This window comes from Mobula birostris, chromosome 15 (genome assembly GCF_030028105.1).
Source record: "Mobula birostris isolate sMobBir1 chromosome 15, sMobBir1.hap1, whole genome shotgun sequence".
Lineage (NCBI taxonomy): Eukaryota > Metazoa > Chordata > Chondrichthyes > Myliobatiformes > Myliobatidae > Mobula > Mobula birostris.
Window position 1 is genome coordinate 51,488,608 of NC_092384.1, and position 16,439 is coordinate 51,505,046.

At 38.6% G+C, this 16,439-nt stretch overlaps 2 protein-coding genes across 8 annotated transcripts in view; one reads left to right on the forward strand and one right to left on the reverse strand.

Moving 5' to 3' along the window:
- The window catches only part of ctu2 (cytosolic thiouridylase subunit 2 homolog (S. pombe)), a 61,676-nt gene extending 54,159 nt beyond the window's left edge, over positions 1–7,517 (forward strand). For 2 of the 3 annotated variants that reach the window (XM_072279771.1, XM_072279774.1), the window contains 2 exons: positions 3,815–3,873; positions 5,137–5,300. In XM_072279771.1, coding sequence (XP_072135872.1) covers positions 3,815–3,873; positions 5,137–5,209 — 132 coding nt within the window. In that variant the 3' untranslated portion in view covers positions 5,210–5,300. Of the gene's footprint in view, positions 1–3,814; positions 3,874–5,136; positions 5,301–6,590 lie in introns of those variants that run through there. The other variant, XM_072279772.1, reaches the window with a different exon arrangement.
- A 4,476-nt stretch (positions 7,518–11,993) lies between these two features.
- piezo1 (piezo type mechanosensitive ion channel component 1 (Er blood group)) overlaps positions 11,994–16,439 on the reverse strand; it is a 311,742-nt gene continuing 307,296 nt past the window's right edge. For 4 of the 5 annotated variants that reach the window (XM_072279777.1, XM_072279778.1, XM_072279776.1 and 1 more), the window contains 2 exons: positions 14,710–14,914; positions 11,994–13,358 (listed from right to left, as the gene is read on the reverse strand). In XM_072279777.1, coding sequence (XP_072135878.1) covers positions 13,109–13,358; positions 14,710–14,914 — 455 coding nt within the window. In that variant the 3' untranslated portion in view covers positions 11,994–13,108. The remainder of the gene's footprint in view (positions 13,359–14,709; positions 14,915–16,439) is intronic. The other variant, XM_072279779.1, reaches the window with a different exon arrangement.

Sequence of the window (16,439 nt, forward strand, 5' to 3'; positions counted from 1 at the left end):
CACCTCCCCTTTTCCTAATCGGCCACCATTCAGATAATAATCTGTTTTCCTATTTTTGCTACCAAAGTGGATAACTTCACATTTATCCACATTAAATTGCATCTGCCATGAATTTGCCCATTCACCCAACCTATCCAAGTCACTCTGCATCCTCTTAGCATCCTCCTCACAGCTAACACTGCCACCCAGCTTCGTGTCATCCACAAACTTGGAGATGCTGCATTTAATTCCCTCATCCAAGTCATTAATATATATTGTAAACAACTGGGGTCCCAGCACTGAGCCTTGTGGTACCCCACTAGTCACTGCCTGCCATTCTGAAAATGTCCCGTTTACTCCCACTCTTTGCTTCCTGTCTGCTAACCAATTCTCCATCCACATCAATACCTTACCCCCAATACCATGTGCTTTAAGTTTGCACACTAATCTCCTGTGTGGGACCTTGTCAAAAGCCTTTTGAAAATCCAAATATACCACATCCACTGGTTCTCCCGTATCCACTCTACTAGTTACATCCTCAAAAAATTCAATGAGATTCGTCAGACATGATTTTCCCTTCACAAATCCATGCTGACTTTGTCCGATGATTTCACTGCTTTCCAAATGTGCTGTTATCACATCTTTGATAACTGACTCCAGCAGTTTCCCCACCACCGACGTTAGGCTAACCGGTCTATAATTCCCCGGTTTCTCTCTCCTTCCTTTTTTAAAAAGTGGGGTTACATTAGCCACCCTCCAATCCTCAGGAACTAGTCCAGAATCTAACGAGTTTTGAAAAATTATCACTAATGCATCCACTATTTCTTGGGCTACTTCCTTAAGCACTCTAGGATGCAGACCATCTGGCCCTGGGGATTTATCTGCCTTCAATCCTTTCAATTTACCTAACACCACTTCCCTACTAACAAGTATTTCGCTCAGTTCCTCCATCTCACTGGACCCTCTGTCCCCTACTATTTCTGGAAGATTATTTATGTCCTCCTTAGTGAAGACAGAACCAAAGTAATTATTCAATTGGTCTGCCATGTCCTTGCTCCCCATAATCAATTCACCTGTTTCTGTCTGTAGGGGACCTACATTTGTCTTTACCAGTCTTTTCCTTTTTACATACCTATAAAAGCTTTTACAGTCAGTTTTTATGTTCCCTGCCAGTTTTCTGTCATAATCTTTTTTCCCCTTCCTAATTAAGCCCTTTGTCCTCCTCTGCTGAACTCTGAATTTCTCCCAGTCCTCAGGTGAGCCACTTTCTCTGGCTAATTTGTATGCTGCTTCTTTGGAATTGATACTATCCCTAATTTCTCTTGTCAGTCACGGGTGCACTACCTTCCTTGATTTATTCTTTTGCCAAACTGGGATGAACAATTGTTGTAGTTCATCCATGCAACCTTTACATGCTTGCCATTGCATATCCACCGTCAATCCTTTAAGTGTCATTTGCCAGTCTATCTTAGCTAATTCACGTCTCATACCTTCAAAGTTACCCCTCTTTAAGTTCAGAACCTTTGTTTCTGAATTAACTATGTCACTCTCCATCTTAATGAAGAATTCCACCATATTATGGTCACTCTTACCCAAAGGGCCTCTCACGACAAGATTGCTAATTAACCCTTCCTCATTGCTCAAAACCCAGTCCAGAATAGCCTGCTCTCTAGTTGGTTCCTCGACATGTTGGTTCAAAAAACCATCCCGCATACATTCCAAGAAATCCTCTTCCTCAGCACCTTTACCAATTTGGTTCACCCAATCTACGTGTAGATTGAAGTCACCCATTATAACTGCTGTTCCTTTATTGCACACATTTCTAATTTCCTGTTTAATACCATCTCCGACCTCACTACTACTGTTAGGTGGCCTGTACACAACTCCCACCAGCGTCTTCTGCCCCTTAGTGTTACGCAGCTCTACCCATATCGATTCCACATCTTCCCAGCTTATGTCCTTCCTTTCTATTGCGTTAGTCTCTTCTTTAACCAGCAACGCCACCCCACCCCCCCTCCCATCATGTCTATCCCTCCTGAATATTGAATATCCCTGAAAGTTGAGCTCCCATCCTTGGTCACCCTGGAGCCATGTCTCTGTGATCCCAACTATATCATAATCATTAATAACAATCTGCACCTTCAATTCATCCACCTTATTACGAATGCTCCTTGCATTGACACACAAAGCCTTCAGGCGCTCTTTTACAACTCTCTTAGCCCTTATACAATTATGTTGAAAAGTGGCCCTTTTTAATGCTTGCCCTGGATTTGTCGGCCTGCCACTTTTACTCTTCTCCTTTTTGCTTCTTTTTGCTTCTACCCTCACTTTTCACCCCCCTGTCTCTCTGCACTGGTTCCCATCCCCCTGTTGTGAACTAACCTCCTCACGCCTAGCCTCTTTAATTTGATTCCCATTTAATTTAATTTTGTTCAGCAGAACATTTGATAAGGTATCCCATGCAAGGCTTATTGAGAAAGTAAGGAGGCATGGGATCCAAGGGGACATTGCTTTGTAGATCCAGAACTAGCTTGCCCACAGAAGACAAAGAGTGGTAGTAGACAGGTCATATTCTGCATGGAGGTTGGTCACCAGTGGTGTGCCTCAGGGATCTGTTCTGGGACCTCTACTTTTGGTGATTTTTATAAATGACTTGGATGAGGAAATGGAGGGTTAGTAAATTTGCTGATGACACAAAGGTTGGAAAGGTTGGGGATGTTGTGGATAGTGTGGAGGGCTGTCAGAGGTTACAGCAGGACATCGATAGGATGCAAAACCGGGCTGAGAAGTGGCGGATGGAGTTCAACCCACAAGTGTGAGGTGGTTCATTTTGGTAGGATAAATATGATGGCAGAATATAGTATTAAAGCTAAGGCACTTGGCAGTGTGGAGTATCAGAGGGATATTGGGGTCTGAGTCTATAGGACACTCAAAGCTGCTGTCCACGTTGTCTCTGTGATTAAGAAGGCATACGGTGCATTGGCCTTCATCAATCGTGGGATTGAACTTAAGAGCTGAGAGGTAATGTTGCAGCTATATAGGACCCTGGTCAGACCCCACTTGGAGTACTGTGCTCAGTTCTGGTCGCCTTACTACAGGAAGAATGTGGAAACCATAGAAAGGGTGCAGAGGAGATTTACAAGGATGTTGCCTGGATTGGGGAGCATGCCTTATGAGAATAGGTTGAGTGAACTCGGCCTTTTTTCCTTGGAGCAATGGAGGATGAGAGGTGACCTGATGGGAGGTGTATAAGATGATGAGAGATATTGATTGTGTGGATAGTCGAAGGCTTTTTCCCAGGGCTGAAATGGCTAGCTTGAGAGGGCACAGTTTTAAGGTGCTTGGAAGTAGGTACAGAGGAGATGTCAGGAGTAAGTTTTTTTGTGTAGAAAGTGGTGAGTACATGGAAAGTGCATGGTGGAAGCGGATACGATAGGGTCTTTTAAGAGGCTCCTGGATGGGTACATGGAGCTTAGAAAAATAGAGGGCTATGGGTAACCCTAGATAATTTCTAAGGTAAGGACATGTTGGGCTGAAAGGCCTGTATTGTGCTGTAGGTTTTCAATGTTTCTAATATGTGGATCCCAGATCGGCCTTTACAGCCATCTGAGGACCCACCAATAGACAACCCCTTAGGCAAACATCATACTCGACTCAAGTGATCGCACTACTATTATCATAGAAGACGTGAAAATCAGAATATAATATCGGTTATTATGTTATAGAAAAACCATATCATAACTCTTATTCTCTTCCACAAATGCAAGAAGTTCCCCTCTTACATTTGGGCCAGCAGTATAGTAATGATTGTTTTCATTTGGCTGTTCATTTCTAGGTGTCACTGGATCTCTTACCACAATACGTCCTTTCTGAAGCAGAGCGCAGAAAACGCAGGTGAATTTACACTTACTGAATTAAGATGAAGTATAAATTTAAATAAATTGCTAGGCTGTATATAAAGTAAAACTTTGGTTGAATTAATGAGCTTTTATGTGTATAATTTATCTTGGCCCTCAGCAGTAGAAACTAATCTTATTCTAATTAATGCTCAATCTTTGCTTTCTGTACACACCATGTCTATAGTACAAAAGTTGGAGGTTTGCTCGCAACCTCCAACAATGTCAATTCACTATCGCAGATAACTTTGTTCCTCACCACAATTGCAATATTGAAAGGAAGTTAGCATTCGTTCACTAGCAGAGCCAAGGGCAGCTCTTGTAAATAAATCCTGTGGCTCCCTAAAAAAAGTGATGCATGATCTTGCACATTTCCAAAAATCTAGTAATGTAACATTGTCAAAGGCCCAGGACAAAGTTTAAAAACTTTCACCTTACCAGTTTTTCAGCACTTGATAAATTTCCATTATGTCTTTTGTAAATCACTAAAAGAATAAACAGTGAAAGGTCAACCTGTAGATTTAAAGTGCAATCTAAAATACCATGCCTTAAAAATTCACCCAAAATCAGATCGGTAACTGTGCTTTGGAACTTTAGCGGTATTTTTAATACCACTATTAAAACAATGAAGGAGCAAAACTGAGGCATAATTAAGAGAACTTGGTTATCTCATTTAGTATCAAAAATACAACAGGGATAGAGGATTTCTAACTATTGATTCATTGGCAATATTGAGAAAGTCAAGCATTTGCAATGTACCTATCTTAAAAACCAGATCAGAATCAGGTTTCATATCACAGGCACATGTCATAAAATTTGTTGTTAAGAGGCAGCAGTACATTGCCATACATAATAACTATATTTTATACATCTATTGCAATTAAGTTAAATGAAATAAGTAGTGCAAAAAGAAAAAAGATACTGAGGTAGTGTTCACGGGTTCACTGTCCTTTCAGAAATCAGATGGCTGAGGGGAAAAAGTTATTCCCGAATCATTGAGTGGGGGTCCTTAATCATGGATGCCACTTTTTTTGAGGCATCGCTCCTCAAAGATGTTCTGGATGCCGGGGACGCTAGTGCCCGTGATGGAGCTGACTGAGTTTACAGCTTTCTGCAGCTTATTTCAATCCTGTGATTGAAAATTGGAGCTGATAACTAAATTTGGATTTAATGTTTATTCTCTCTTGAGCTGAACTCTTATATTGAGAGCTGCACCCAAAATGGAAATGGTAATTGACAAATCTGATGTGGTTTGTTTTAGAGCACAGGTGAAGGAACAGATCAAGGAGTTCCTGTTAGCTCCCGAGAAGGAAACGGATGCTGCTAGCTCTTGACCAGTCTGCCTGGATTTGCCATATTGGAGATTATGTACTGACTATCCATGTAGCAGAAGCAAATGTGGTCTGAATAAATTATGAATTGCAACTTGCCTTGTCATTCTGGCACTTGGCGTTTAAATAGTTAGGTTTCCATGTTCAATCCTAGGAATTTATAGCAAGTACAATGCAGATTGTCTAAATTATAACAATCACAACACTGATGTTTTAGTCTGATTTGTAATCATTGGTTTGTATACTTACTTTGTGCTGCTCTTTAAGTTGGCCTCAACATTAAAATGTCCCATTTGTAAATAAATTTGTTGAAATATTAAATTCTAAAACTGTTCCTACATATAGAGTGGTGAGATTTTCTATTGCATTACTTTTAAAGATGGTTATTTTTAAGGTTTACATTTGTTATTATCATCTTGATTAGAAATAGAGAACTGATTGGTTTAACCTACATTTCATTATAAAACAGCACTTTTATAGTGTCCAACTGAAATCAAAAGCAGGCATCTCTGCAGTGACTGACCCAAGTTCAGTCCTGGTCTCCAGTGCTGTGTGTGTGTGGAATTTGCATGTTTCCCCTGTATGCATGTAGAGCACCCTTTGGATGCTCTAGTTTCCTCTTACATCCCAGAAAATGTGGTTTGCTAGGTTAATGGGCCACCATAAATTGCCCATAGTGTGTCGATGAGTGATAGATGCAATGGGGGGGGGGGGGGTACTCAGAATTTATGGGTGCTTGATGGTCAAAATGGAAGGGTATTGTTTCTATGTTGTATCTTTCTATGTCAGGATTATTAAATACTGAATGGAAAATTTAAATAGTTGAAAAGGAAAGCAAATTATGGCAAATTTCAGAAATTGTATTTGACCTCAAACAGTACTCGAACCAGACATGCCATTTTTCTTCAAAGCTTGAATAAACTCCATTTACAAGCAATCTGTATCTCTATAATTTGGTTTTACTTATACTAGTTTTAGAAATGATACCCACTTTAAAATTCTGACTGAAGGTCTTTTTCTTTTGGAACAATATCTTCATTCTAGATGTTTTGCAATCTTATAAAAGTGGACATATCTCCCCCACCCCCCAATGGTCAGTACTCATGCTTCTCATCTTCTGATCTGCTTCATCTGCATTTATGCGTGATTCAGAAGTTCGACCTAAAATCTTGACAATTCCTTCCCGCACCCGGAGATGTTGCTCAACCTGCTGAGTCCCCCAAGATATTACTGCTCTGGATTTCAGCATTTGCAGTCTCTTGCTCTTGCCTTACATCTCACTTTATTCCCCCCACCTCTCTTTTGTAAACTGTAACTGTCCTACTTTTCCCACAGTTCAGACAGATCTTTGACTGAAATGTTCATTTTTTTTCTCTTTCCATAGATACTACTTGACTGAGTTCTCCTAACACCTGCACTTTTGTAACTTTTCCCCAAGCCAGTCTACCCAGTATGATTTGAGAAGAAAAAGATGAGAAACATCTCCAGTTTTCTTTCTGCTGCTCAAGGAAAAAAAGCCATATACCCCAACACCTTCCGCCCACCTTACAACACACAAATGCAAGGGATCACGAAATATTTGAAGAAACAAGTGATAGTTGGAAAAATATCAGTTCAAGAAAAAAAAACAAAATTGAATGGATAGATGTAACTTTTTGCATTTAACAGAAAAGATGCCACAAGCAATTAGTCACACTAGAAACTGGTGGCAGTCACACAGTAAACAAGGTCATAAATTGTGCAATGCACACTTTTTCTACTGTCAGCTTTTCAAGGAGACTACTTTCTCAGTCCATCCAAAAGCAAAAGCCCAGGAGCACCAGGGTTTGAGAACAAGTCAACAATTAGTGTACGTCTTGGATGCAGTATCCTCAACTCACATTTCAATGGGGAACATTAAGTTAGATAATTCAGTAGAGCTCCTATCATAGATTTCAAGCTGTTTATGCCCTGACTTGTGATCTCTTGACCAACACACATTGAGTGTACCACTCATAGTACAAGAATTGATTGGGCTAGGGCTAGGTGGATTCTGTATGACATTATGTCTCACCTCACCTATATTTTCCTGAAGTTCTAAACCAGACTACTACTACTAATAAAGGCAGAATAAATGCTGACTCACTTCTCCCCACCCCACCTCAAAAAACAGCTGCCACTGTTTGATAGGAACGACAAAGGCCCTCTTTTTGCACATTAATCTGCGCCAAATTCCACAGTATTACTAATTCTGTTCAATTTCATTATTTCCTGTTAAGTTCCTGTCCAAATGCTTTGTAAGCTTTTTGCACAAATAAAGAGAATTCTTAAATTGCGGATTATTATTTGAATTGCGTAATGCTGGAAAAGCTAAAAATAGCAAGTAAACCAAGTTTCACAAGGATTAGTTTTAAGACTTCAATAACAGAAGCTTCTAGAAATTATGATAACCTTTAAAGTCTGTTTGTCTAAACAGCATATCATATTAACAAAATTTGTATTGTCAACAAAATCTGTATTTTAGTAATATTTGCATTTTTAAACATCAGAGCCCAATGAAAGAGAGAGTTGTGTTTTAATTGTTACGGCACCTCTTCACCACACTCTCTACCAACCCCAGCTCACTCAAAGAATGGAGATCTCTTCATCGGCTTTTTTGTCCTCTTCCAGAGATCCCATTCTGAATCACCATTAGTCCCAGATGAAGATGAAGATAGAAATAGATAGGTGAAGCGGGCTACTCAATCTACATTTTGTAACTGTAGTGCTTTTTACATTTTATCAATATTTCCTGTGCAACTAATGCAGATAGCTGTACAAACACCAACTCTGGATGTCATAAATTATGATAGTAATGATACATGATAGTTCATTAAAAAAATCTTAACTACAACATAGATGTTAGAAAGACAGTAAGAAGCCTTTTAGAAACAAATTTGGCAAGTTCCAATCGACTCTTACCAATTTTTAATGGATGCACCATATTTGGTCGTGTAATGGCTTGATATGGCAACTGCACTGCATGTGACTACAAGAAACTACAGAGTTGCGAACACAACTCAACACATCATGGAAGCTAATCTCTCCTTCATGGATTGCTGTACTTCCTACTGCTTCAGTAAAGCAGCCAGCATAATCAAAGATCCCTCCCACCCTGGACATTTGCTCTTCTCTCCTCTTTCACTGGCTAGAAGATACCAAGCGTGAAAGCTCGTACTACCAGCCTCATGGACAGTTTCTACCCTGCATTATAAGATCACTAATTGGTTCCCTAGTACAAGAAGATGGCCTCTTGTCCTCACAATCTACCTCATATGATCTGCACCTTATTGATTACCTGCACTGGACGCTAGCTGTTAAACTTTATTCTGCATTTTTATTGTTCTATCTTGATACACTGCTATGATCTGATCAGTATACAAGAAAAACTTTTCATTGTATCATGGTACTTGTGACAATAGTAAACAAATTCCAATATGAAACATGGCATTTTAACTCTTAGATTTAACATGCAACTATATAAACCTTTATGAATAATAACTTAATAAATGCCTATTCAGCATTATGGACACCAAATTTACTTTATCATAAAATAACTCAGGTCTGAATTCATAAGCATGACTAGGAACAGGTACAGATTAACTTTGATCAGAAAGTTTGTGGAACTCATGATGACTGCAATGACCATTTTTATACAAACTAATTAAACTGCAAGAGAGATAATTGCTCAGACTAAAAAGCTTAAGTAAATTTTCAAAAATGCAATTCTGAAAGACAGGCAACATATTGGTTAAATTACTAGATTTGCATCCAAAGAAAACATAATAAATCTGCAATTAAAAAATCTCAGTAACCCACTGTATTATTGCAGAACAATATCTGGTTCACCAATGTGCTTCAGGAGAAGGAATCTTCCAAGGTCTGGCCTATGTGCATCTCCAGATACAGCATTATACCTAACTATTTCCAAAAACTTAGCAAGCCTCTGTGTATAGAGGTCAATTCGGGATTGATAACGAATGCTGGTTTCATCAGCAATATCCACATCCATGAGTGAATGAAAAAAAAATATGAAAATTGGTTTTGTATTCACTATGAGAAATGTAATTTCATAGTTATAAAAGTGGTATGGATATTCTTTTCAAACATCTAAAATTCAATATTTAAAATTTAGTTCAGTAGATAGTGAAATGATGGCCACAAAAGTTTGTGACAATGTATTGATAACAGAAAAGTGAACACTGTAAGCTAGACAGGATTGAATCCCTAGCAAATTCTAAATGTCACAAATTTTCTGAGAGTAAATAGTTTTATCTTTTTCACAAGAAGAAATATCATCTAACTAGTCATTAAGCTGATCTCATGGTGTAAGTAACTTGATTTAAGCTGAACTGCAAGACTTAGATACCAGCATTAAGCAGTTCATAAAATGTACCACCTAAAAACATTAGAGTGCCTGTTGAGACCCTACAGTCCTGAAGAAGAGTCTCAGCCTGAAACATCAACTGTTTATTCTTTTCCATTGGCCTGCATTTTGTGCGTGTGGCTTTTGATTTTCAGCATTGGAAGACTTTCTTGTGTTTGTAATTTAAAGTGCCTGCCTAATTCAATTCCTCCAATACAAATATTAGAGGGAACACTTTCAAAATACATCATCCCTTAAATATGTCAAAAAATTGATCAAACTGAGTTGTTAAACAGACTAGCGATGAAATAAACCACACCACCAGAAATGATGTCATTTAATAAGTTATGGATACAACATTCCCAGTCCATTTTGTAATATTTCCTTTGATCAATTTTAGAGTATTTTACAAAGCATATTCTGATAGTGTTCCCATTTGCAAGATTCTGACTTATGACATATCATTTTTGTCAATAAATTAAATGCATTAAAAGCTTATTTTAAATTCACCTCACTAGAAAGTACAAAACAACCAATAATTAATTGGCAGCATATTTTACACCCACTGATTATTCCTTTGTCATTTCCTGCAAACTGAGTGTAAATAATTAGCATATATAAAGACAATTACTTCCCCCACTGTGCAGTTGAGCCAACATGGATGTCACAAGCTTGGTTGCTGCTATTTTCCCCCAAGGTCCATCACCCTAACAACATCCACCATAGTATCTCTGTTTGAAAAGGGATGGACATACAGGTCTCCTGTATAAGCTGCTTTCACCTACTATCTTTGGTGGCCACCCACCACTTTTCTGTCTGTACAGCTATCATTGTCAGTGTAACCAGTTCACTAAACATGTTCAGAATCATGGACACAGCGTAGTGATTCCATCCACAGCTCCAGCTGAACAGTGGGACTCAGTCAGTCAGTGAGGAGCAGATACACTTCTGCACATGCCGTGACTTAGCACTCCAGAATTCCCACATTTAACAGTAGGACCGTGCATTTCAAGAGTCCCAAATTCTCCTGCCATGTTCTTTAGTTTAGAGTTCTGTTTCTGCTATAAAACTAAACTTCCTACTTTAAACACCAGCTACTGTAGTCCAAGAACTTGAAAGAGTTCGAGTTACAAAGTACCTAACATTTGGATACATCCACTACCATGTGCTGTAACCTTTACTTATGCACATGAAAGTAGCAAAGAGAAATTAAAATGCTCGCCTGTTGCTGCTCACCAAAGCCCACACTCTGAAAGCTCTACAATCTGCTGTGCATAACCCACTTGTGACTTCTGAATCTCTGCCTTTATTCACACAATGAGCTCCCAGTCCAAGCAACAGAATTTAATTAATTTCAATTGAAAAGGTGACAATTACAATTAAAAAGAAAGGATCCCACTTTAAGGTGCCTTGGTTACCTGCTCAATTGAAGACTGCAAGCTTCAGCCAAAAAAAAAGTCCACAAAAATTAAAAGGCAAAGAAAAAAGGATGAACATAATAAGGTGTGAAATAATTCTACCTTTTTCACATTTATAAATCATGTCACTTGCAGGATCTGTTTCATTCTATCTGAAACTGAAGGCATTACATTATTTTCCTGCACTCTTGTTTAATAAGTAAAGATTTTATCATCCTTGGTACAAAGTAAGTTTATGCCGAATGTAATAGACACAAATGAAATTGAATAGATTACAAGTAACAAAATTTTCAAACAGAAGAAATGATATACATACTTATATTTAAAAAGTTATAGATGTTAATTATAATTATATTAATTAAATCACTAAGGGGAGTAATAAGTCATGGTTTATCTTAAGAGTAAACTATTCAATTGCACACTGAACTTCTATATCCTGCAGCTTAAACTAGGTCACCAAAGTCCATGGAACATTTACAGCCTTTGGTTTCTTAAATACTTTTAAATTTCAAGCTATTTCTTCGAAGCAAGGAGAGGGAGGTCTCCAGAGGAAATGGTTAATCTCAATAATTGAGCTGCAAATCCTTGCTTACGAATCAATTGTGAATAAAATATTAAACTTTTATTAAGCGCTTTAAGTAGGATATTTGCCTCCCCCAGTAATTTAGAATTTTGCCTGAACATTTCTGCATTATTGAATTTTGTATTAATAATAATAATGTGATTTTAGCTGAGCATATTGCAGTCTGTCAGATTTGGATTTGACAAGGAATGCTAGAAAGAAAGAGAAATCTCAAATCAGATTGGAGATGCTTTGATTTTAAAATTTGTTATTCCCTCATCCAATAACAAAGAAAATGCCATTAAACTTTAAACACAAGGTGATTAAAGATATGTTAGCTTGTGTGCCAGCTGTCAGGCTGACCTAGACAAGGAACCAATTTTCTTTTCACAATTAGGAAAATACACAATCATAGTCATTCAAATTATTTCTTTAATTTAGAAACAAAGTATCAATATTCCTTACAAATACTTTTTATTTATATAATATATATAATATATGGATATTCTGTAATTACAATCAACTGCAACATGACTTTAACAGTTTTATTACTGGTTTTTTTGCACAAAAGCCCTAAAAATTATTCCAAAATAGTAATTTTATTGCAGCCAGATTAGAGAGAGAATCAAAAGCACTTTTGGAAAAAGACACTGGGCCATAAATTCATCAGTTTGAAATATGAAATAAACAAGAAAAAGAAGAAAATGGTCATTTGATACAACTATGATGTTGCAGTGTCATACTGTCATAATGTTATTGAAGCAATTTGACTTCCTACATCTAATCTGACAGCCTTCCTCTGATTGTTCTCACCGTATAAAGTTTTGATGAGTTACTATGGGATTCCTTATCTACATCTACAGTGTTTCATGACATCAATATTATTTTTGAACAAATGATCTTCTGGCAAGCATTTTTTTTCCAAAAATATTCTTTTTTAAAAAATATAAAAATGTGTCAATAACGCCTGAAGTCTCAACTGCCTTGAGGTTTGTTTGCAGGACTGTGAACAACTTGAAACTTTGTCCATCATGAAGTACAACTGTATTGCCAATCTTCCTTAAGTGTCCTCAAGCCCCATGAGACCAACAATAGGTTTAGTTCTCCCACTTGCACTGGGTAAACAACCTGTCCTGTCACTCTGACCCAAACTACATAGCTAGTCAAAATGAGCATTTAATAAAACAAAAACTCAGACCAAAGATAGAAAGAAGACAGCCTAGTTTCTCCCCTGTTCAATACACAGTCTTAAGCAATATAACATTGCCATTGATTCATTTCAGAGTTTAAGTACAACTCCCTGGATAGTGTTTAAGGCATTAAGTTCATTGTACTAACATTAGTGAAGGAAAATCTCTTCTCCAGAAATGAACAATAGTGACTAAAGACAGCATAAGAGGTTTGTGACCATCTGAGGTAAATTTGTAATCAAACAGGATGTGCATATTCATCTCGGCTCAGTAGAGAGGAATGAGAGTGCCAGAAGGGGAGGATAAGATAGGGACAAAAGCAGAAAGAAAGAAATACAAAGAAAATTGTTAATCCTTCTCTCTACTCCACTTAATCATTGTTTCTGGTGATCTGTACAAGAAGATTAGCTTGGCATAGAGCTCTTCTTCCACTTCCAATTCTCCATTCTCTCTCACAAGGAAAATATCATGGCAGAGTTTTAAGATACGATCCACACAAGGCAGCTCCTCAAACATAATGGAATAGGAGATCTCACTGAAGAAGCCACGCACAAACTTCCCAACAACCAGCACAATTGAGATGTAAAGACCCATTATTCTGAAAAAAAAAGAAGAAAATCCAGGTAAGGCAAAACAATCCAATTCAGCAAGACTCCCCATTTGGAAATATGATCAACATTGGATTGAGGTAATACACATAAAAAGCTGGAGGAACCCATCAAGCCAGAAAGCATCTATGGAAAAGAGTAAACTGTCTCCGTTTCGGGCCGAGACCCTTTATCAGTCCTGATGAAGGATCCTGGCCTGAAACGTTGACTGTTTATTATTTTCCACAGATGCTGCCTGGCCTGCTAAGTTCCTCCAGCATTTTGTGTGCAATACTTCGATTTCCAGCATTTGCAGATTTTCTCTTGATTGTGATTCAACATTAGATTGACTCTCATTCAATACAAGACTTTTTATTTCATTTTGTCTCTTAAAGCCAGGTCGCACTGGGAGAGCTTTACAGAACTATAAGCTCTCGACAAAGCAAGTATACAGCCAGTCTCTCATACCTGCAGATTTAAATCATTTATTATATTTTTTGTTCATTTTTTTATTATGCTCTTTATACTTAGTGCTTTTTATGCTGCATTGGACTTGGAGTAACAATTATTTCATTTTTCTTTCTACTGTGTACTGAACAATGGCAAACTATCTTGAATCTTAAAAAACGTTGTTCACCAGTAGTTGTGCTGCCCAACATATGGGTGGTCCAGCTTCTTTTTGTGAGGTGGTGCTGTGTTCCAGCTGCCCCCCAGACAGGAGTGCATTTAACAGCAGAACTCAGGGAACCGTCCCTCAACTACACCAATGCCTCAGAATTATTTCATCGGCTTAGGTGATGTGCAATGTCAGAAGGTAGGATTTTTAAACTTATTAAGTACCTAATACCACTTTTGAATAAAAATATTACTATTCGCTAAAATAGGTGAAAATTGTTTATCAATTAATTTACATATCGGGTGGATGAAGGGAAGAGTTATCACTGGTAATTCTACAGTTCTGTAAATTGCAGGTTCCTTTGATTGAAGACGTTAATGAAGCCACTCAGTGAGACAGGAGAAGAGTAGAGTCTTTGGTACAGTTGTATCAGTATGCTACCAATTAGGAAATATTTATTAAGTACATGTCTGAATCAAGCACGTGCCTTCAACGTCCAAAGAAATAGAAAGATTAAATAGCCATATCATAGATTAACAGCACTAAATCCGTCTTTGAGTTAACCCATATTTACTAACTTGCTTTAAGTAAATGTTGAGATATGACTTTAATCAAATTAACTAAATTCATAATATTTAATCATTTTCATTGCTACTGCATTCATTACAGTGTAGAATGTTTTATTAGAGTTTTGCAAGATAAAGAAAACGACAACTGATGATGTTATATTTATAGAAGAATCTTACCCATGTCCAGCGAGGAAACCGAGGCTCGGTGGGCTGACTTTGTCACTAAAGATGACCATCTGCAGTTCACTACACTTGCTTTGTTCACATTTCTTCGTATCGCTCTGTATCACCCACCACTCCAAGATAACATCGGAATCATTTGCATTCCTACCAACATGCCTTTGCAGTTCCATTGTCACATTCAGATAGCTATTTTCATGCTCTGTCAATAGTGAAAAGTTGTTCATGAATTAGTTTAGAAGAAGAAAAAGAATCATTAGGTTTAACTGGCCAATTGAGATTCTTCTTGTCAATTACAAAGGACAGAACTCCACATGGAGTACTTGCTGCTGGTACTGTCATTGAAAGTTTTATCACTGTATAAAAGTGATAAATTGGTCAGTACCACAGCAACACAATCAATTTACACGTCTAGCTGCAAAGTCATAGGGTGAATTCAGCTACAGTTCTTCTTTGAATCAGAATTCTCATGCTTCACACATGTGGGATTTCTTATTGACTTACAGTGTTTGCTTAAGATAAAGGTTTAGCCATGCATTCTATCACCTTGGTCACGTGAGTGGCTGTCTCGGTAGCTTTTCTTGTGATCGCAAGACCCCTTTGGACATTGTTAATCTGGCTTGCCGCAAGTTCGATTCACTGATTTTCTGGATGCGAGCAGGGACGGATGGAGGGGGCTTAGTCCTTGGTCATAGTGAGGATTAGGCCTGAAGCCATGTGTGGCTTGTTTGCAGCCACCCGGGGTGAGGGGACAAAGCTGTTGCACTTCACCAGGGGCCGTGTGGCACAGTGTCCAGAACGGAGTCGGAGCCGCCCTCCCAGGGTTTTGCTCGACAGAAGACAAGCACTGTTGCGGCCGCCTGCAGATTTTTTAGTGTCTCTCAAAGGACTGGGGCCTCAAGCTGCGGGGTCACTTGCTTTTCAGCCACTGGAGGTGATGCATCGCACTCGTCCTGGGGTGGCATAGCGCAGTTGTGGCAACTGAAGATTTTAAATACACTGAGGGGTCTGGACTATATCCATGTATATTTGTCTGGTTCTGTTTTTACCAATATTCTATAAGTGCTTGAATATACAAGGGACTAGGCCTCAAAGCCGCGGGTTCGTTTGGCGGGAGCCGGGGCAAGGACTGGGCCTCAAAGCTGCAGTGTTGCCTCGCCAGCGCTGGGGCCGGTTGGGAGATGATATCGGTGAATGGGGTTCTGGACTGTATATCTACATGTGTATTCTGCATTGTAATTTTACTGATATTCTGTAATGTGTTTGTTGACTTGTATGAATCAAGCCACGGCGTGGCGGGGGGTGGGGGAGAGGGAGGTGGGCCTCGAGACTCATATTTCATGATTGTGATCTTGTGTGTAAATGTTGATAATGTGTCTTTGGCCCTTAATCCCGCAGTAACACTGTCTCATTTGACTGTTTCATATATGGTTAAATGACAACTAAACTTGAATTTAGACCCATTGTCTCAGCTTGCTCCTGCCCCACCAACCTCATTTCTGCATACCTCGACACTGTTTTATCCCCCCTTGTTCAATCCCTTCCCACCTATGTTCATGACACTTCTCACACTCTGAATTGTTTCAATGATTTTAAGTTCCCTGGTCCCCACCGCTTTATTTTCACCATGGATGTCCAGTCCCTATATACCTCCATCCCCCAACAGGAAGGTCTCAAAGCTGTCCACTTCTTTTTGGATTCCAGACCTAATCAGTTCCCCTCTACCA